The 22,767-nt window shown below is 28.2% G+C and overlaps 1 protein-coding gene across 1 annotated transcript; it reads left to right on the top strand.

Moving 5' to 3' along the window:
- The first annotated feature begins 16,605 nt into the window (after window positions 1–16,605).
- LOC129906132 (venom serine protease-like) lies at window positions 16,606–22,052 on the top strand. Its single transcript, XM_055981781.1, has 6 exons — window positions 16,606–16,698; window positions 16,768–16,979; window positions 19,453–19,777; window positions 19,850–19,948; window positions 20,012–20,174; window positions 21,402–22,052. Exons 1-6 carry the CDS (start codon window positions 16,680–16,682, stop codon window positions 21,766–21,768), a joined length of 1,185 nt encoding a protein of 394 aa, XP_055837756.1. The 5' UTR covers window positions 16,606–16,679; the 3' UTR covers window positions 21,769–22,052.
- The last annotated feature ends 715 nt before the right edge of the window (window positions 22,053–22,767 follow it).

The following is a 22,767-nucleotide window of genomic DNA, read 5'->3' as shown; positions in this document are numbered from 1 at the left end:
CAAATATTATCAGATGAATTCCGAAGAAAAAAAGGTAGACTTTGGCAAATAAGAACTTAAACTTTTGCTATTTAACTTGCAACAATAAGGGCTATTGAATGAAGAAAAAGTAACTATATTTAATTGTTGAACTAAAAAAAAAAATAAGTCATTTTTTTTTTTCAAAACATCTTCGAAAATGAATATTGACATTTCCTTTTATAATTTCAAATCATAATAAATGTGGCCAAAAAAAATTTGAAAAATAAATGCATTTTATATTACGAAAAAGTTTTTAAAAGGACATGTTAAAATTTTTTCAATAATTTCTTTCTTCAAAAATCTGAGTTAAATTACCATTTTTTCAAAAAAAAATACATTTTACACATATGAATAAGTTTCTAGCTTTTTCAAAATGTATATTTGAATATTGTAGGTGTTGCCGTTGTGTTCAAATATTTCTTTTTTTGTGTTTGAAACAAATTTGTGAAAAAATTGCATTTATTGCCTCCTAAACGATGGAAGATTATTCTTCACTCCCATATAATTGTTTTCCTTAAATTGCCTAGACAATCTTTTGGCATTAGTAAATTTATGAAATTTACCCAAAATTTTTGAAAACAAAATTTTTTACTTGCGATTTAGGTACTATAGTACTATAGGGCAAGTTTAGGATTCGTAAAAAAAATCGAACTCGAGATAACAATTTTACATGACATTACGATGATGGAGAATGCCAAAAAAGTGGGTCCGGAAATTCTGTCTGTTTGTCTGTCTGTCTGTGTATCTGTCTCTATCTGGAGCTGCAGCCTAAACAAGTGAAGTGATTTTCTTCAAACTTGGTAGTTAGCAGTTTTTTGTGATTCCCTAGAGGGGAAATTGAAATTTTTTTTTTATGACCAAAACTAACGGTACCTGCCATATAACGGAAATACAAAAGTTAATTTTTTTCAAAAACGGCTCTAACGATTTTGATTAAAATTTTTGTTTGTAGTATTACACATAAGAGCCAACTTTTAAAATAAAATAAATATTTTTTTGTACCGTTATTAACGGTACCTGTCATAGAACGGTTTTTTTCGTTTCTGAATATCTCCTACAACATTAACCCGATTTTAATAAAAAATTTATACAAAAGTGTTTAAGTAAAGGGAATATTAAAATTTTAGAAAATTTTCAAAAAACGCATTTTTGTATTTTTAAAAAATATTTTTTGAAAACGGATTAATGAAAAATTTTGAAATTTAGTTTTTATGTGTAAATTAATTATTTCTTCAAAATGGCATACCAACTATTTTGTTGAAAAATGTTAGAAATTTTTTATATATAAAAAATTATTTAAAAAAAAAAAACGGCTCCTACGATTTTCGAAAATTTTTTTTCTAAAAATACCTTATTTTACAAGTAATAAAATGGCATACTTGTTTTTTTTTTTTTTTAAAACATCATTTAAAACGGTGCTTAATTAATTAGGTATAAAAACAGATTTTATTTTTTTACACTACCTATGAAATTTCTTGAAAATATAAAATTTTTCCTAATTTTCTTGAATAAAAAGCTTTAACATTAGAGTTACTTTAATCATAAGAGCAGGTACGTGCGACCCCAGTCGTGCATTTTATTTGTTCACGAGCCAGCGGCAATTTATTAATCTTTAGACTTTAAAGTATTTTTAATTACCGACATTTGAAAAAACCATCATCAAAATCAGAGCTGTTCGGCCGGGTTCCCTAATATTGCCATTTTTTGAGCTTTATAGTTACTCCACTTTTCTGTGTTGTATAAATCACATATTTTATTCAGAAAATTTCTTCGGCTCCATTATTATATGATATCGAACAAAATATTGTGTTTAATTTCACTTAAATTTGGAAGAAGACGTTTTTTAATTAAACTTTATTTAAACCGATTTCAATAAGTCATTAAAATTCATCAAATTACATTATATTTTGTCATTAATGATACTTCTGAACCTTTAAGAAATAATGTACCTATTTATATCAAAATAGATTCAAAATCTTCTATACAAGAAAATTATTAAGCCTTAATTACATCCTATGGGCTGATTAAGGCATATTCCTAAGAAATATTGCATTGTTCCAATGATGCAAATATAATTATACGTTTAATGAAGTTTAAAGAAACTATCTCTGATGTCCTTGCATGTTAAGTATATCCTTTTACTCTAGGTATATTGACAAACTAAACACCCACAAAAGCCATCAACCTGAAATTTGTAGTTAAAACGAGTAATAATTGTCAACTTTCTGGTTCACCCACAAATCAGAAATCTCTTTCAATATCTCTTCCAAATATCACTTACAAACTCAAAATAATAAACCTCTCTCAGTTTAATTTGAAATTCCGAGATTGAAATGTCAGTTAAAATCTTATATCACCCAAAAACTCTGACACACCATCATCGAACCCCAGTCAAAAGCCAACAACACAGACTATAACATCAGATCCAAACAGAAAGATAAGTAAAATCTAAATTAAATTTCATAAGGTCGTAAAAAACATCATCACATTTCAAAATGCACAAATCCAGAAATTCAGATATCCAGGCGAGTGGAAATTTTTGGGAGCTTGTATAGGACTGTTGACACATCTCTAACCTCTGCTATACAAAATACAAAAGGTAAGGGAGAGATATGCCACCTTTTGACATCACAACATCATGATGGTAGAAAATGCTATCAAATTTTATGCCCAAATTAGACGTGTGGCATAAAATGAAATGGCAGAACGATTGACGCATAAAATGGTTAGCCTTAAGCCCCAGAGGATTTCATATCTCATAACGAACTTTGTTCAAAAATGTTACATCCAGATCCTTTTGATTTAAAGAAGGATCTCTGCGATGCGTCTTCCATGATGATGATGATGGTAAATTTTAAAACCCCCTCTCTTTCATAAGCCTTCTCCCCCGTTAAGAAGCTTTAACCATAAAAAGATATCCTTTAGGAGAGAAAGGAAGAAAAGCGAGTCACATTAAAATCAAAACAATTGAATTTTGCGGCTTGGCGGTGATTTGCGAAATAAAATCTATGCCAGAAACTTTTGAACTTTGAATCGGCTTAAAGGTTTGCTCTTCATTGTTTTGTGGAAATGCCAAACGTCTACAAGCTTCGCTCCCTTCCATCATCACTCCAAAACATGGGTAACAGCATCAAGAACGACAGAATAGACCCGTAAGTGAATGAAAACTTTATCGTCCTCGTGTAAACGTACCTGTGCCTCTTTTACCCGTCACCGTGCAACGTAACTGTATTTGAAACAAAAACTTGAATAGGTACGTGCGTGTATCTGCAGGTAATAGGATGTCATCAATTAAACCAAAGTGATAAACACAATTATGAGAGAGAGATAGTAATTTATAATACAAGTGTGTGCTCGTTATCCTGCCTACATATCAGGAGCAAGCAAGTCACATTCAATCGATTTTGAAAGTCGTAATTTCATTTTGCAAACTAGAGGGAACCTAGGTTAGGTATGTGCCAACGAGTATAGTTTGGATAAAATCATGATTGGTAAAGTTCATTGGATTCAGGGGGGGGGGGGGATTTTCTCTCTCTCTCTTTCTCTCTTGTTGGCCTTATTTACAATGAGAGCACGCACAAGCTAAAGCCTTATTGTTACTTAATTTATTAATTAAATGGTAATGAAGCGGTAGGCAGATTATATGGAAAGGACAAAGGAGCAGGATGTAAAGAGGATAGAGTTAGGATGTAAAATTTCAATGCGTGCGTGCATTGAATTTGTTTTGAGGCCAACATTAATTAATTGCGTTTGAATATAGGTAGACTATTATGTTGTTGGACACACAGCAGCGGCTTGCTGCTGGTTGAACAAGCAAACACATAACTTTTAAGGAATAGAGGGATACAACTCGAAGCCTCGAGGTGTCATAGCATATGCAATAGCAAATAACGGTTGATGTGTTTCATAGAGCTTGTAGCGGAATTATATAAAATAAACACTCTCCTGGTATATCCACACATATCTATAACGATTGCATTAAGTCACCAAACTTAAATGGTTTAATCGAACAGTTGAGCTAGTTACTTGGCAATTTAGTAAGTTGTTCTAAGGGACTTTAGCACTTTGAAAATAAAGTTTTAATTTAAAATATCGCAGACATTAGAACATTAAATGCATGTATAAATTTTAAGTTTTTTTTGTTAAGTTCTTAACTCTATAGGTCTCTTATTTTTGAGGTCTCATCACTCTTTGAGATTTTTTAAATCTCGAGGTCTCATCGTTTTTTGAATCATGAAGATTTTTAAATATTGAGGTCTCATCGCTCTTTCAATCATGAAGAAATTGTTAATCTTGAGGTCTCATCGGCCTATGAACCTTAGTTCATGAAGATTTTTTTTTATTTTGGGGTCGAATCACTCATGAAGAACTTTTAAAACTTGGGATCCTATTGCCTTTTTTTATTATAATGAATTATTTAATCTTGAGGTGTCATTTCCCTTTGAATCACAAAGAATTTTATAACCTTGAGGTCTCGTTACCTTTTGAATCATGAACCATTTACTAATCTTGAGGTCTCATCGACTTTTGAATCATGAAGAAATTTTTAATCTTTAGGTTACATCGCATTTAATAGTATTGAGGTCTTATCACCTTTTGAAGAAGAATTTTTTAAATTTTGAGGTCTCATCGTATTAAGAGTCATGAAGAAATTTTTAGTCTTGAGGTCTCATCAGCCTTTGAATCTTGAAGAATTTATTGGTCTTGAGGTCTCATCGCTTTTTGAATCATGAAGATTTTTAAATATTGAGGTCTCATCGCTCTTTCAATCATGAAGAAATTGTTAATCTTGAGGTCTCATCGCATAATGAACCTTAGTTCATGAAGATTTTTTTTATTTTGGGGTCGAATCACTCATGAAGAACTTTTAAAACTTGGGATCCTATTGCTTTTTTTTATTATAATGAATTATTTAATCTTGAGGTGTCATTTCCCTTTGAATCACAAAGAATTTTATAACCTTGAGGTCTCGTTACCTTTTGAATCATGAACCATTTACTAATCTTGAGGTCTCATCGACTTTTGAATCATGAAGAAATTTTTAATCTTTAGGTTACATCGCATTTAATAGTATTGAGGTCTTATCACCTTTTGAAGAAGAATTTTTTAAATTTTGAGGTCTCATCGTATTTTGAGTCATGAAGAAATTTTTAGTCTTGAGGTCTCATCAGCCTTTGAATCTTGAAGAATTTATTGGTCTTGAGGTCTCATCGCTTTTTGAATCATGAAGATTTTTAAATATTGAGGTCTCATCGCTCTTTCAATCATGAAGAAATTGTTAATCTTGAGGTCTCATCGCATAATGAACCTTAGTTCATGAAGATTTTTTTTATTTTGGGGTCGAATCACTCATGAAGAATTTTTAAAACTTGGGATCCTATTGCCTTTTTTTATTATAATGAATTATTTAATCTTGAGGTGTCATTTCCCTTTGAATCACAAAGAATTTTATAACCTTGAGGTCTCGTTACCTTTTGAATCATGAACCATTTACTAATCTTGAGGTCTCATCGACTTTTGAATCATGAAGAAATTTTTAATCTTTAGGTTACATCGCATTTAATAGTATTGAGGTCTTATCACCTTTTGAAGAAGAATTTTTTAAATTTTGAGGTCTCATCGTATTAAGAGTCATGAAGAAATTTTTAGTCTTGAGGTCTCATCAGCCTTTGAATCTTGAAGAATTTATTGGTCTTGAGGTCTCATCGCTTTTTGAATCATGAAGATTTTTAAATATTGAGGTCTCATCGCTCTTTCAATCATGAAGAAATTGTTAATCTTGAGGTCTCATCGCATAATGAACCTTAGTTCATGAAGATTTTTTTTATTTTGGGGTCGAATCACTCATGAAGAACTTTTAAAACTTGGGATCCTATTGCCTTTTTTTATTATAATGAATTATTTAATCTTGAGGTGTCATTTCCCTTTGAATCACAAAGAATTTTATAACCTTGAGGTCTCGTTACCTTTTGAATCATGAACCATTTACTAATCTTAAGGTCTCATCGACTTTTGAATCATGAAGAAATTTTTAATCTTTAGGTTACATCTCATTTAATAATATTGAGGTCTTATCACCTTTTGAAGAAGAATTTCTTTAATTTTGAGGTCTCAACGTATTTTGAGTCATGAAGAAATTTTTAGTCTTGAGGTCTCATCAGCCTTTGAATCTTGAAGAATTTATTGGTCTTGAGGTCTCATCGCTTTTTGAATCATGAAGATTTTTAAATATTGAGGTCTTATCGCTCTTTCAATCATGAAGAAATTGTTAATCTTGAGGTCTCATCGCATAATGAACCTTAGTTCATGAAGATTTTTTTTATTTTGGGGTCGAATCACTCATGAAGAACTTTTAATACTTGGGGTCCTATTGCCTTTTTTTATTATAATGAATTATTTAATCTTGAGGTGTCATTTCCCTTTAAATCGCAAAGAATTTTATAATCTTGAGGTCTCGTTTCCCTTTGAATCATGAAGCATTTACTAATCTTGAGGTCTCATCGCCCTTTGAATCATGAAGAAATTTTTAGTCTTGAGGTCTCATCAGCCTTTGAATCTTGAAGAATTTATTGGTCTTTAAGTCGAATCGCTTTTAAAATCATAAAGAAATTTTTAATCTTGAGGTCTCATCGCTCTTTGATGTTATGAATTTTTAAAATTGAGGTCTCATCGCTCTTTGAATCATGAAAAGTTTTTTAGTGTTGAGGTCTCATCGGTCCTTGAATCATGAAACAAATTTCAAACTTGAGGTCTCATCGCTTTCATGAAAAATTTTTTTGTCTTGAGGTCTCAACGCCCTTTGAATCATAAAGCATTTACTAATCTTGAGGTCTTATCGACTTTTGAATCATTAAGAAATTTTCAATCTTTAAGTCGCATCGCATTTATTAATCTTGAGGTCTCTGAAGAAAATAAGGTCTCATCGCCTTTTGGATCTTTCTATCCTTACGAAGCAATTTTTGATCTTGAGGTCTCATCAACTTTTGAAAACTTTTTAAATCTAGGGGTCTGATGGTCCTTTAAATTGTGAAAAAATTTTAAATCTTGAGGTCTCATTGTGCTTTAAATAATGAAGAGTTTTTTTAATATTGAGGTCTCATAGCTTTTGAATTATGTCTCATCTTGAGGTCTGAATGTTCTTTGAAGCCATTTTATTTCATACAAAAGTTTAAATTCTTAAGGTCTCACCGCCCCTTGAATCTATCTATCTTGAATTTCGAAGGTCTTATTGCTCTTTGAAGCATCCATACTTGAGAAACACTTTTTCAATGTATCCTAATAGGTTTCCCAGGTTACTTTAGTTCATCTTTGAATTTGTACGGCCTTGAAAACGAGATGTTATTCTGAGAAATATTTTCTACATCAAAAGAATTCACTGCAAAATATTAACATTCTGCCACATTTAACAAACTTCATCTTCACACATATTTATTAAAATGTTATATTTTTGTTTGCAATTCAAAATTCAAAAAATAGTTAAATTACTTTCACACTGCAAATGACACCGACCATGAAATTAGTAAGTCAAAAACTAAAATTGTTTACAATATACCAAAACACATCTTCACCCAAACCAAAAAAAAACTAAATTATTTGAGACCAAAAATTCCTTTTCAAGACATCACACACTGCATTTATTCTTTATCGCTTTTAAGAGCCAGATATAGAAGTGATGGAAGGTCCTAGAAAATTCTACCATGCGAAAAAATTCCCATCTACCACACATAAACGAAAATTTAAAATCTTTCTGCGTCATTTAATTCTTTACCCATATGTATACATCATTATAGGAACTTATATATCCTCATACAAACCATGTCAGTGTGTGAGTGTGTGTGTTTGTATGACACGGATGAATGGGTTATGTTAAGGACTCATATTAGGACTAGACTATAAAAGCATGGATGAAAACGTACTTCAAAGTGTTTATGACACACTCTCGACACACATTCAAAAATGTTAGTTGTTGAAGTAAAATGAAGTTTTACAAACTATAAAATGAAAAAAAAAAAACTAGGAATTTGTCAATTCTTTGCTGGAGTGGGTTTCAGTGTAATCTAGATCCCACTTAAATAATTTTGTAAAACTTTTTCGACGAAATAAAAAAATACCTCAAACCCGAGGCCATTATTCGTCGGAGGTAGTTAGTTTTGCTTTTCATGTGAAATGAGAAAAATATGAAAACTTATTTAAATTTTGAAAGAAATGTTGATGTCTAGAATAGTTTTCTTTAAGCCTTGTAGATACAATATTATTTTGAATTATTGTGGTTATAACGATACTTTATGTAAGGTTCTGGTGTATGAGTTATATTCCTAGCAAAAAAGAGAAAAATTAATATGTATTTATAATAGGGTCTATTCGTGGGAACTTTTATGTTGTATTTTTGTTGTCGTTAAGATCTTTAGATCTATGGATTCAAGTAATGCAGAAGATTCTTAGATCACCAATTTAATGTTTCATTCAATTACTATTTTAACTGCGGTATTTGACAGCCATAACAAATTTTTAGTTACCTTTTAACCTAACTAGAGCAAATCTAAAAAGAGGGATATTATGTGCCATTTAAAAGGTATACAAATAATTTATTAAAAACAATGATTTTTAATGAAAAAAGTGAAAAACTCAAACTTTTTTCTTCTAACACCATTTTATACCATCTGAAAGCCTAATGTTTCAGCTCAAAATATTCATATCAACCATGTCTGTGCAGCATCTACAAAAAAAGCTAGAATTGTTTGAACCCAATCAGTTTTCATAAAAAATAGCAAAAATATGAATCATTTTTATCTTCTCAAGCCACCAAATCAATTTTTTCCTAAGACAACCTATATTAAATTTTATATCATAAGAAGGCTTATTATTTCACCTTTCATATGACGCTTCAATCATATTTCTACGATGACTAAAAAAAAGTAAGAATTTTTTAAAGCCAACCATGTCGAAATTTCAAACTGATCTCCACAGGTGTTTTGAGGTGTTTCTGAAGCTTTTAATTGAACATTGTTTAGCTTGTAGTAAATGTAGTATACTGTTATGTGTGATATATCAAATGATAGGTAATATTATCAGCATACTCAATAAAGTTAAATTTGTATCTGCTCTATATCAAAAGAAAGAACGTGTTGAAAAATAGAACTTTATTTTACCGTTATCTCAAAATTGTGACTACAAAATTGATTAAAATTTTGCACATATATGGTCCTGTCTGGCTATTATCTATCTACAGTATAAATTTCATCAATTTATCTGTTGAAGAAAAAAAGGGGTTGGGGTCAAAATTCTGCCGGAGTCAAAATTCTTTTGTCAAAATTCTACTTTCGAAGTTCTGCTTTACAAAATTCTGCTTTCAAAATTCTGTTTTTTAAAATTCTGCTTTTCATAATTCTGTTTTTCAAAATTCTGCAAAAAATTAAAAAAGGGTTTGGAAAATGTTAAAAAGCGCGCGCCAAATCCTTTTTTAATTTTTTGAAAAATACTGTAAAATCATCTTCTTGTAAAATTATCTACTTATTTGATTACCTACCTACATAATTTGTCATTCTTTAAATGCATATTATGTTTTGTTTTATAAATGAATAAATTTGAAAATATTAAGAAAAGGTTTTTAATACTAAACATTTCCGAAAATAATTCAAAATTTTTTAATTTATATCAAATAAAGATGAATATTCAAAAATTTGAATAAGAAAAGTAATATTTTGCATCAAACAACATCGGTTCCAATAAGTTATAGATTTTATTTGAAAGAAAGTCAGTCTATGCATTTTAAAAAATATTTGCGACACTTAAACAAAAAAATTTAGGAATGTACCAATTTTGAATTACATTAATGAGGTGTATTTTTCTTTAGAATTTTTTTGTTCAAGTATAATGCTAGCCGAATTTTGAAAAGCAAAATTTTAAAAAGAAGAATTTTGAAAAGCAGAATAGAAAAAAAGCAGAATTTTGACCCGATCACGAAAAAAAGATAAAAATAAAAAACGGTTAAAAACGGTAAAAAAACTCATCCAAAAAAAAGGTGTTTTTCAAAAATTCATATTTCGAAACGCAGAAACTTAAAAAGAAATCTGTATCCGACACCTAACTTTTTTTTTTATTATCTCTCGAATGACGTTTTTAAAATTGTAAAATAATTCCCTTACCTATAATAACTACTTTGTCAAAGGTCTACTTCATGTTTTAGTTTTAAAAAACCATTTGTAACTTGGTTTTAAATCTTTTAAATATTAAATCTTTTTTTTTGACACTATTGTCAGCCTTGACATTGTTTTTTTTTTCGGTGCAGGCCCACAACAGTGATCCGCCTGCTGCAGTGAGATTACCGGATTAAGAAAGCGGCGGAATGGTTAGGCTCATCTTATCTTTATTCTTACTTCCACAATTCACGATTTTCTTGAAGCTTACTTACTTATTGTACCTCCTTTTAATTTATTACCAAAGGTTAAAAAACTATTAAAAGAACAATATTTCATTCCCCAATCTAAATTTAAGCATAATGTAAATACAACAATAAGAAATTTCGTCGACTTTTGTAATTTAAAAAATTATCATCAATAAACACACGTTTTTAATTATATTGTTTATTTTAAGCCTTGTTATCAGATAAAATCCAATTTTATTTTTCTAAATATACATAATTTTGTTTTGTGTAAAAAAAAACAGAGGATTATAAAGACGTGTTAATTAGTTTATGACAGTTGAAAAAAAAAACGAAAAAATATTTTAAATTAGTTATATTCAATTGCCACTTGTACAAACCCGTGTTTGAATTGGTAAACAAAGGTATAATTCCGCTCAATCTAATAAGTTGATTCAATACAAGTTTGCGATGATTCAAATAGAAAAGACTTTAGATACCTAGCATATTGTACTGTAGGGGGCTGGAATGAGAGAAAAAAATCAATAGTCGCTGCATACTGTCTATGCTTAGTTTAACTGTAATATTTTTTTGAGAAAAGCCACTTTTTATTTCCTTTAAAAATACTATTGTTACTCTCTATTAAACAATCGTGGACCATTTACATCAAAACAATGCGAAAGGTGTTACGGAATTTTTAAATACCGTTTTGTAATCGTTGTAACAAGCTCTACAAAACGTAATGGGTTTTCGCCCGCGTAACTGTTTAATTTCAAACAGTTAAATCGTACCATTGTAAAAAAAATGATGCAAAGTTTAAACGCCCACAACTTTTTTTCTTATGATTTGCACTAAAATTATCTTTAAGATAATGTAAGCTTTTAAAATTTTGAATCAAATATAAAGAAAGAAATTACCAAAAAATGCAATTGCTTATAAAAAAATCAATTATTTATAATTAATTTGTTGTTTTTTTTTTTTTTTTAACTTTTTTTTAGTAAATTGTTGTGTGTACAGTACAATTAGTAATATATGTACCTACCAAATTTCATTAGTTTCTATTGTTTCACTACTGAGATAGAGTCATTTTAACAAAATATACAAAATTTCATTTGTTTATAACTTTTAACAATATTAAAATTTTTCAAAAATTCTTTGGAATATTATTTCTACCATATAAATCTTCTTATACAGGGTGTCCCAAAAGTTAACGTCGAAACGAAAACGGTAGATAGGGTAGGTGGTGACAGTTATCAGAAAAATAATAAAAAAATTCCATATTATTTAAGTTTTTGTATTCTGAGAGGTTCTGAAAGGGTACAAAACTTGAATAATATGGAAAATTTACCTCATAAAAAAGTCGGATTTCTTAAGAAAAAAAAAATTTATCTCGGTTATTTATGAAATATTCCCAACAATGTTATACCATTTTGAAAAGAAAATTGAACACACCAACTTTTAAGGCAACTTGCCGAAACATCGTAGTGCATTTTTTTTTACACTACGGCTCATTGAATTAGAGTCACGTAAATTTTTTTAGTACTAAGTTGGGTAAAAAAGTAATATTCTCTTTAAAACTGATGCAGCTGAGTTAAAATTTTTGAATGCATTTGATAGCAGGGTTAGTCAAGGTTCCGTAACAAAAGAAAAAAATGAGAAAAATTAAGATTTGTAGTCACGGCACATGAAAAACCGTCACAGGGTGACCATTTTTTCGACTTTTTTTCAAATGCCCATAACTCCCAAAATATATGGCTGCGATTTTTTTTATTATTTTTCTGATAACTGTCACCACCTACTCTATCTACCGTTTTCGTTTCGACGTTAACTTTTGGGACACCCTGTATATGCAAAAAAGTATGAAATTCGAGAAGTCGGTTTTAGGTGGCCCAATTGAGAAAATGTTACTCAATATAAATTTATTTGTTGAGAAGCGTTACTTCATATTTTGAATAACATGAACTTCGTTTTGTTGCTTATTATCAATTTATGAAAAATTAACCATCTTCTTATCAGATCTAGGTCCCAATCAACATCTGAAAACATGAAGTCAATTAAATTATTGTTTGAATTAAAAAAGAGATGTGTCATCAGCAAATGCTGTAGTTTCATCTTTAAAAAGTTGCAAAATAGAGATTTAGCATAAATAAGAAAAAGGATTGTACCCAAAACTGATCCTTGCGGAACACCTATATTTAAGAAATTGTCAGAACTATACCTAAGCATTTTTAAGTTCTACAACTTGCTTCCGATTGTATAAAAAGGTAGAAAACCATATTTATAAATCAAGCCTCTAAAACCTGTCTTATATAGTTTATCAAGAATGGTTAACCATATATCAAAGGCCTTAGGTACATATGTCTATAAAAAGTGTTGATAAAATTTGTGACGTATTTAAGCTTTTATCAAATTTCACAAGATAACTTTAATTGGGATTCTTCAGTTGATTTGCCGCTCTTTAAACCAAATTGGCAGTCACTTTAAAATTACGAAAGATTTGACTTCCCTGAATCTAAATCCGGTTTCGGAAAAATTCTAGCACGTACCATTTTTTTTTAATGATTTTTGAAAAATATGAGTAGTTTGTAGATAATAACCCTTTTAAGATACTAATTGACAAAAACAACAAAAACATCGAAATCCTGCAGTTTTTAGTAAACCCACATGAAAAAAAAATACACCTTAATTAAGGAAAATGTAAAATATCAACTCCCATTATTTTTAAAAAGTCAAATATGTAAAGAAAATTATAATAAAATACATTTAACAAAATTTATACGTGTTTTGTACTTTTATAACTATTTTTCTATATTCTATAAACTTCATTGTAAAGTTTCAGATTTGTTTCTCCTTGGTACAAAAGTATACTTTTCTTATAGTTTTTGATGTGCTGATTTAGAATCCGAAATCAAAAAAATTCTATCTCGTCAGGATTTTGAGATATAGGTACACATTAAAGGATCACAAAATCAAGCGTTTTCTTAGAAAATTTCAAAAAGAAACTACTATATCTCAAAAACCAGAGCTGACCAAAATTTTCTGAGTTCGGATTCAAAATCAGCAAACTAAAATCTATTAGAAAAGTATACTTTTGTTCTTGGGAGAAAGATATACGAGTTTTTTTAAAGATCAGTTTCTTTATGGTAAGATATGCCAAACCTACTAAACTTACTTAAATTAAGAAGAAAAGAGATATTGAGAAGATTGAATCTGAATTTTAAAGATAAAAATAAGTTCTTTCATAAACCGTAACAAATTTAGATGAAAAAGACTACATTATGACAAAATATTGCTTCGAAAACAGCAAAAAAATGGGTTTTTGAGATTTTCTAACCTGAATATTACAAAAACTGGGACAAAATTGTTACACCGAAACAAAATTGGTAAAAATGTTTCATTTATAACAGAAACCAAGAACCCAAACAGTATACAAATGTATACAAATATTTTAGGTTAAAGGGTGTTTTTTTTTTTTTTTTTGAAAATAGGGAAAATCCGCGATAAATCAATGGTATAAAAGGTACCCATATGAAATTCATTAAATATGTTCTCTTCCCCATGGGAATTACGAATAAAAGCAATCTGCAAATTTTTTTCATTTGAAAGGGTGTTTTTTTTAAGGTGTAGAGAAAATATGGGTTATATACTAGAGTAATATTAGTAGTACCCTATTGAAATTCAGCAATTATGTTACTTTTAAGATTACAAACAAGAATCTAAAGTGTCTATAAAAATATCATGGTTTAAAGGATTTTTTTTTTTTGACAAAAAAGATGGGTAACCCTAATAAATGTTGGTAAAAACATTGAATTTGGGATAGAAAGCAATAATAAAGAGTTTTCATAAAAAAAATTTAGTTGAAAGGGTGTTTTTTCGAAGAGACAATACAATCTGTAATTGGTCCCAAAAAGCCAATGATTCATTTTATTTTTGGTTTTGATGACAAATTAAACGTTTATACTTAGGGGGCACACCGCCTGCCCTGGCTGTCCCAATGGTATGCTGCCCAAAAATAAAAAAACATGGTTTTTAAGGAATTTTTTTAATTAGTTCATATAGGAGATTTAATCATATACGCTTTTATTAGCTTCACTTTTAACTAACTAACTAATTTACTAATTGTTTAATTTTTTTAAGAAAGAAAAATCAAACATGTATGTATGTGTAGGTTTGGTATTGGTATAGATATGTGCTATGTACCTTACGAAAAAAGAAACAAATATTTTGATGTTTTTGAAGATTATATTATAGTCAAATATTTTCATAAGAAAATTAGATATAGTCTCCCAAAATAAGAATAAACAAACAACGATAAAAAAAAGGTTACATAATTGTATAACTAACAAAATGTGTGTCAATATGATGTTGAGTAATTTGAACAACAAAATCATTAGAAATCTAATGTGTGCATAGCTGTTTTAACAACTACTAGTTAAGAACTTTTATTTCAGCCGTGGTCCAAAAAAACATCACATTTTTCAATAAGTTCCACTTTTGACTTGATAACATCTTATAAATGGAGATACAAAAATATTCTTTAGCTTATTTGAAAGATAATAACCTAAAGTTAAATAAAAATGAAGGATTTTCAAAAATTCTGTTATTTAATAGGGTAAATAGGGGTAAAACTAAATTGCAAAAAAGCGGCTATTTTCTAAACGAGACGACGACGTTGTAGAAAGTTAAATTTTTTTAAATCGATAGATAAATTTTTTTGTAAGAATGACAATAGTTTTGAAAAAATTCTAAAAAAAATTAAAAACCAAGTTATACATGGTTTTTAAAACTAAAACATGAGGTAGACCTTTGACAAAGTAGTGATTGTAGGTAGAGGAATTTATTTTCACAATTTTTAAAATGCCATTCAAAAGATAATAAAGAAAAAGATTAGGGGGTCTGTTACGGATTTTTTTTCTAAATCTCTGCGTTTATTTGTTATATTGGTGAATGGTGAATGGAAATATTAATTTTTGAAAAACACCTACCTACTTTTTTAGGGGTATTTTTGGGTGGTTTTCTTTTGTATAGCAATTTTTTGGAGCGTTAAGAAATTTCAAACTTAAAGAACATAAAGTTTATGGTCGTGCCCATGCATGTGCAAAAAATTGGTATTCTTGAATGATTTTTGACCGAATAACGGGAAAAAACAAACAACTTTCTTTGTCTCAAGTGTTTTTTGACCGTTTTTAATAGTTTTTATTTTTATCTCTTTTTGTTCAACAAATAAATGAATGAAATTTATACTGTAGATAGATAATAACAGGCAAAAATCTCGAATTTCTTAACTAAGGTAAATTTTTAGTACTAAAATTTTAGTACTAAAAACTTATCATTAAAAGAAAAAGAGGTTTAAAAATGATTAAATGAATATCAGAGATGATATATATTCCAAATTTGATTAAGATAATCGACCAGACAAAAAAAAAAATAGTTTGAAATGTTCACATCAAGCCAAAATCGATTATTTCATGACATGAGGTAAAGTTTTAGTACTTAGAACCAACTTAATTGAAAAAGGAAAAGATGTTTAAATAATTAAGTGAACATCAGAAGTAAAATATTTCAAATTTAACTTAAATATTCAAAGTAGAGTCAAAAAAGTTACAGAAGTTTTAAATGTGCAAATCATGCCAAAAACGTGCATTCGTAACTTTGGAACAAATTTTAGTACTAAACACAAACCTACTTAAAAAAACAAGTTTTTCAAAAATTTGAAAAAAAAGACGATATATTTTCAAAAATTTTACATAATTATTCCAAGAAACAAAAAAATTACAGATTTTTGAGACGCGTAAGCCCATTTGGTCCCACTGTGCGCTCTGTAGTGTTATCGAAAAGTAAGGCACACACACATTATAATATACTGTTTAATGTTTTAAGCAATGAGCATCTAACAATTTTTAACTATCAGACTATTTCAACACTTCTGCTTTAAATGTTTAAAATAAAACTAAATTAAAATTATGTATGTGCAAATGAAACATGAAATAATAAAAAAACAAAAAATGAGGTCAAAAACATCTAGCAAGTAGCATCTTACTGAAGGTTCAAATATTGTGTATACAAAATCATGTCTTATAGGAGTATGAAGGTTTCTGATAACAGACAACAGAGTCTGGATAAAGATTAGATATATTAATTTTTTGACTACGTCACTTGAAAACACATTTCAAGTAGATATCTGTTTTGAAGAATTTTAAAATAAAAAAAAAAAAAAAAATTCGCAGCTAAATAAAGCTGTGTGTTGTGAAAAAGACGAAGCAGATAGTATTCGCTATTTGTCAGTGTTTTAGCTAAGATGATGTTAAATTCAATAGGTTCGTTAAATTTCTCTCTGAAGGTGAAAAATTTATTATTTTTTTTTTGTCTTGTAATTTTTTTTTGAGGTCTGGTCCTTCTGCTGCAGTCAGTTATATTGGTGAATGGTCTTTTTGAAGGATGTGGTTCCGATTATAATATTAATTCAAGCAGGGATATAAATCTTTTATCGCCAAACTATCCAAACAAATATAAACCAGGAACATCGTGTAAATATACTTTTACAGCCCCGACGGGTTATGGAGTAGTATTAACGTGCACTATTAAAATTTACAAAGATGTAAGTTTTTTTTTTTGTTTAAACTATGCTTTTAACCCATATTTACTATAAAACAATTATTTGGTATTATTGGTTTATGAAAAAAAGTGTGTGTACTCAAGTGAAGTAAATTTGGATGTTTTCACTAGAAAAAAGTTTGTTTCTGTCCTAATGTTCAAATATTATGCATGGAAGGCAAAAAATTAAAATAATTTTTTTTTACGAAAGGTGTAAGAATACTTATTTATAAAAAAATAAGATTTTTTTCAATGAGTAGAAACGTTTTAATATAAAAAAAAAATCATATGTGCGATTCGTACATGGTAGAAGTGAAACCTTAAAAATCAAATCGAAAAAATCTAATATTTTTTTCTTCTATCACCCTTGAATCCATTTCTTATACAATAATAATAACAATCTATAGTAAATTTTATATCATATGAAAGCTATATCAGCTCATTCACCTAAAAAATTTCTGTTCGACATCTAAAAAAATAGTTTAAATTTTTTGAATGCAATCAATTTTTATCAAAAAAAGCAATAAACACAATTTTTTGTTATTCCATCACCTTAAGTTCCATGTTTTTATATGACAACCTACAATAAATTTTATATTTTCAAAAAGCTTATTATTTCAGCTTTAATTATATGTTTCAATCATATATGTACAACGTCTACAAAAAATTTTGCATTTTTTTTGTAAAGTCAACCGTGTCGAAATTACAAACTGAGAATAGCGTATAATCAATTAATTTGTACTGTAGTTTTTCGTTTCATCGTGTTTCAAATCACTACGATTCTAATGATGTTTTCATTTAAAAAAAAAAAAATAAAAACTGAAGGAATGTCATTTTCACTAAAAGCCGAACACTAAGGTGCCTTATTCCGAACACCATAAATTTTAACACATTTTTCTTAAAAAAAAAAAAAACTCTTTTATAACTTATTTAAATAAAAAAAATGTGTGGAACATTCAAAGGTAAACAAAAATGTTCCATACATATTTTTATAAAAAAAAAGGAAATGGACCTATATCATATTATATCATTTTTGATATAAGTCTCTGCCTGCGTCTCGAAAAATTAATTTTTCAAAAATACCTACATTTTTGTGATAGCTTTCAAGCTAATATGCGCATGCAATATGTAAAAAAAATGGATTTTTAAATAACGGAAAAAAGAATTTTTTTATCCCCAAGTTTTTTGACCTTTTATGACCGTTTTTAACCGTTTTTTTATATTTACCTATCTTTTTTCTTCAACAGGTAAATGAATGAAATTTATACCTACTGTAGATAGATAACAGGCAGGACTATACATATTTGTACAAATTTTGAATTAATTTCGTAGTCAAAATTTTGAGATAACACGGTAAAATAAAGTTAATTTTTTTGATTTTTTGATCAAGAGCAGATACAAATTTGCTACAAGCTATACAATCTTAAATTGAAAAACTTCAAAAATAACAGTGTAAAATTACCGTACCTAATCTTTTAACTTAATTTTTATAGGCATCGTACAGATATGATTGAAGCATCATATTAAATAAAAGGTGAAATAATAATCTTTCGGCTATTATAAGATTTCTTATAAGTTGCCACATAAAAAAATCGACATTAAGGTAATGGAAGAAAAAAAAAAAAAAAATCTTTTTGTAGATGTCGTACGGTACAAAAATGGTTGATGTGAATATTTTGAGCTGAAACAATAAAATTTGTTATAGGTTGCCATATAAAAATAAAATGCACGACTGGGTCGCACGAACTTGCTCTTAGAGTTCAAGTTGCTTAAATTTTTAAGACTTTTTATACAGAAACTTGGGAAATGTAGGTATATAAAAACAAAAAAAAAAAAACTCAAAAAAAAAATTAAATTCATTTTTCAAAAAAATTAAACAATATCTGAAATCAAATCGCCCCACAAAACAAGTACGTAGTTTTATTTGATATATTAAGGTGCATTTTTAGAAAAAAAAATTTTCAAAATCGTTAGAGCCGTTTTTTTAAAAACTAATTTTTTATAAATAATTTTTTCATAAAAAAAGTTTAAAAATAAAATTGGTATGCCATTTTGTAGAAATAACTAATCAACATGTAAAAACAAAATTTCAAAAAAATTAAATGTACCGTTTTCGAAAATTTTTAAAAATCCAAAAATTATTTTTTTCAAAATTTTATTTTTGGCTTATGTTTAAATTATATAAATGCTTTTGTATAAAAAAATTCGTTGAAATACAATAAGCAGTTTTGCAGAAAATCTGATTTGAAAAAAGCGGTCCTATGGCAGGTACCGTTAATAATGATTTTCAAACAAAAAAAAATGTTTCTTTAAAAGATAGACCTTTTTTAAAAACTAACACTTGAATTTTTTTAACAAAATCGTTGGAGCCGTTTTCGTGAAATTAAACTTTTCAGAAATTTTTGTATGACAGGTACCGTTATTTTTGGTCCAAAAAAATTAATTCCAAAAACATTTATTTTATATTTTTTCTATAGAGTTCACAATGTACCACGGACCAAGTATTAGTATCTACAGATAATGATGCACAACTCAGAGGAGCAAATAGTTATTGTGGATCAGGAACTTTTACAAAAGAGTCTGAATACCAACAAATTGCTCTAGCTTTAATATCAAATTCCAATTCAGTTAATGGAGGAACATTTAATTGCACCGTATCTGTTAAACCTCAAGCTTGCGATTGTGGTTGGTCACAACGTGGCAGAATTGTTGGAGGAACAGCTGCTAATCCAACTGAATATCCTGCTATGGTGGCTATTGGTGTAAAAAGTTCAAGTCAAATATTCTGTGGTGGAACAATCAGTAAGAGATTTTTTTTTTTAATATTTTTTAATTTTTTTTTTGGTTACCTATTTTTTTTTTTAATTTTTGCAGTCAATTCTCGAACTATTCTAACGGCAACTCATTGCACAAAGACAGATAATAACCCAAACAATCTTTTTATACTTACTGGTTATACGTATTTGTCTTCAAGTAAGTTTTACTAACATATAAACAATTCTGATTCATATTATTGCAAAACAATAATAATTCTAGCTTCTGACTCTGCATATTCAAAAACATACCTTATATCCAGAATCATTGAACATCCTTATTACAATCCGACGACAGATGTTAACGATATTGCATTGTTGATAACGACCATGGATATAAACTTTTCCAGAGGATGTGGACCGGTTTGCTTGTCATCTGATGTTTCGTAAGTTTATATAAATATCAATAGGATATAAAAATCAAAGAAGATAATTTAAAAAGTCCTTTTTTTTGACAACGTCTTAGAAATCGATGAACCATGATGGTAGCATCCACGACAAAGTGACTCCATTTTCTCCCGTTCCACTTGAAATTTTTAGCAGTGCGGCAAAAATTAAAACTCAAATTTAAAAAATAAACTATTGGCGGTACAAAAAATTTTTAAAGCTTATCTGAAAGATAATAGCCTAAAGTTGAATAAAGGATTTTCAAAAATTCCGTTATTTAATAGGGTAAAACAAAATTGCAAAAAAGTTGATATTTTCTAAACGCGACGTTGTAGAAAGTTTTATTTATTTTTAGTCGATAGATAAATTTATTGTGAGAATGACAATAGTTTTGAAAAATTCAAAAAAAATTTAAAAACCAAGTTATTAAAATTTTTTTAAAGCTAAAACATGAAACTTTGAAAAAGTAGTGATTTTATAGGTAGAGGAATTTTTTTTTTGACAATTTTTAAAATGCCATTCAAAATATAATAAAGAAAAAGATTAGGGATCTGTTACGGATTGTTTTCTAAATCTTTGCATTTAGAAATATTAATTTTTGAAAAACACCTACTTTGTTAGGGGTATTTTTGGGTGGTTTTTTAACAGTTTTTAATTTTTATCTTTTTTTCTTCCACAGATAAATAAATGAAATTTATATTGTAGATAATTTGCAAAATTTCAATCAATTTTGTAGTCACAATTTTGAAATAACGGTAAAATAAAGTTTTATTTTTTAACACGTCATTTCTTTTGATCTAGAGCAGATACAAATTTAATTTTACTTAACTGAGCATGCTGATAATATTACATTCAATTTGATATATCACACATAACGGTACATTTGCAACAAGCTACACAATGTTAAATTAAAAAATTTCAGAAATACCTCAAAACACCTGAGTTTGAAATTTCGACGTGGTTGGCTTTAAAAAATTCTAACTTTTTTTTTAGGCATTGCAGAAATATGATTGAAGCGTCATATGAAAGGTGAAATAATAAGCCTTCGTATAATGTAAGATTTAATATAGGTTGTCATAGAAAAAAATTGATTTGATAGCGTGAGAAGATAAAAAAGATTGATATTTTTGCTTTTTAGTATGGAGATGTGATATTTTTGAAATTGCAAATTGAATTGAATTTAATATTTAAATGTTTTTTTAATATACTGATTTCTTCTTTTACAGAATAAATTTGGACTATCGTAAAGTGGATATTTGTGGTTGGGGCACAACTTCATTTGGTGGTTCCACATCAAAAAGTCTGCTGAAAGCAACACTTTCTGTCATAACATATCAAGTTTGCCAACAATACTATAATCAAGTAGAAAACTCCCAAATTTGCACATATGGAGATGGGAAAGATGCTTGTCAACTAGATTCTGGTGGTCCAGTTTTTTTTAAGGCACCAGACAGAATGTTCCAAGTTGGTATAATTATTGGTGGAAATGGATGTGGAGGTTCATACCCAGGAATGAATACAAGAATTGCATCGCATATGAATTGGATACGGTCAAATGTTGTAGGACCCTTATGCGTTAAGTCACTCTCTTAAGAATGTTGACTTTACAGAAATATTTACTTAAATTTAATACTTTGATTGCTTACATTTTTGAGTCTAATATACAAAATTTACTGAAATTTAAATATATTTGTACTAAAAATCAAGGACGTATTCCTCAATTTAAAGTTTCAGTTTATTGTAATGATATTTCTTTCTTTTTCTTATTTATTATTTTTATTATTTTATGTATTTATTTTCTTTCTTACTTCTTAAAAATGAAACAAAACACAAAAAAGTGATTACTCATCATAAAAATAATAATGGTGATATAATAATTTTTTTTATTTTTTTTTTTTTTTCACAAACTATGTGAAGGAAATCTTATTGCCGATAAAATTTTTTCACTAATTCACTAATTTTACTTCGAAAAAACACAAAGCGCCTTCAAAATAGTGCAAATTCAGATTTTTTTTATCAGAAAAAACAAGCTTACCAAATGCATTTTTCGGAACCCAAATTGCTTTATATAGGTACATTTGCAGGTAGCGATAATCCAGACACAAGAAAATTTATTTCTTTTTTAAAATGGCTTCCATTTTCGTTTACGTTTTTAATACAGTATGAATGAAATGAAAAAAAAAGAAGACCAGTATTTTATTTTAATTCTTAACCAGATAAAGTTATAATTTAGGTGCAAAGGACTTAGTTTTAATTTCAAATTTTCTTATATTTCAATAACTACAATTGAATACAATTTAATTTTTTTATTTGAAACTAGTAAATTTTAATTTTTTGTATTGAGTCAAATTTTCTCAATTTGATACTTTTTTTGATATTAGAAATAATATTCTAAAGTATTTTTGGCAAATGAAATTTTGTACGTCTTTTTGTTAAAATGACTGTATCTCAGTAATGAAAAAATAGAAATTAATAAAATTTAGTACACATATTACCATTACATAATTGTACACACAAAAACAACAAATTATTTTTAAAAAATTGATTTTGTTAGGTATAAACAATTGAATTTTTTACTAATTTTTGGAGTAT

This window comes from Episyrphus balteatus, chromosome 1, assembly GCF_945859705.1.
Source record: "Episyrphus balteatus chromosome 1, idEpiBalt1.1, whole genome shotgun sequence".
Classification (NCBI taxonomy): Eukaryota; Metazoa; Arthropoda; class Insecta; order Diptera; family Syrphidae; genus Episyrphus; species Episyrphus balteatus.
The sequence above is the reverse complement of the archived record's forward strand: the minus strand, read 5'-3'. Positions and strand labels throughout refer to the sequence as shown.

Excerpts from the sequence above, each read along its gene's own strand:
- LOC129906132 (XM_055981781.1), top strand. Across the intron at positions 19,949-20,011 it reads TTATACGTATTTGTCTTCAA|CTTCTGACTCTGCATATTCA; the intron begins GTAAGTTTTACT and ends TAATAATTCTAG. Across the intron at positions 20,175-21,401 it reads TGCTTGTCATCTGATGTTTC|AATAAATTTGGACTATCGTA; the intron begins GTAAGTTTATAT and ends CTTCTTTTACAG.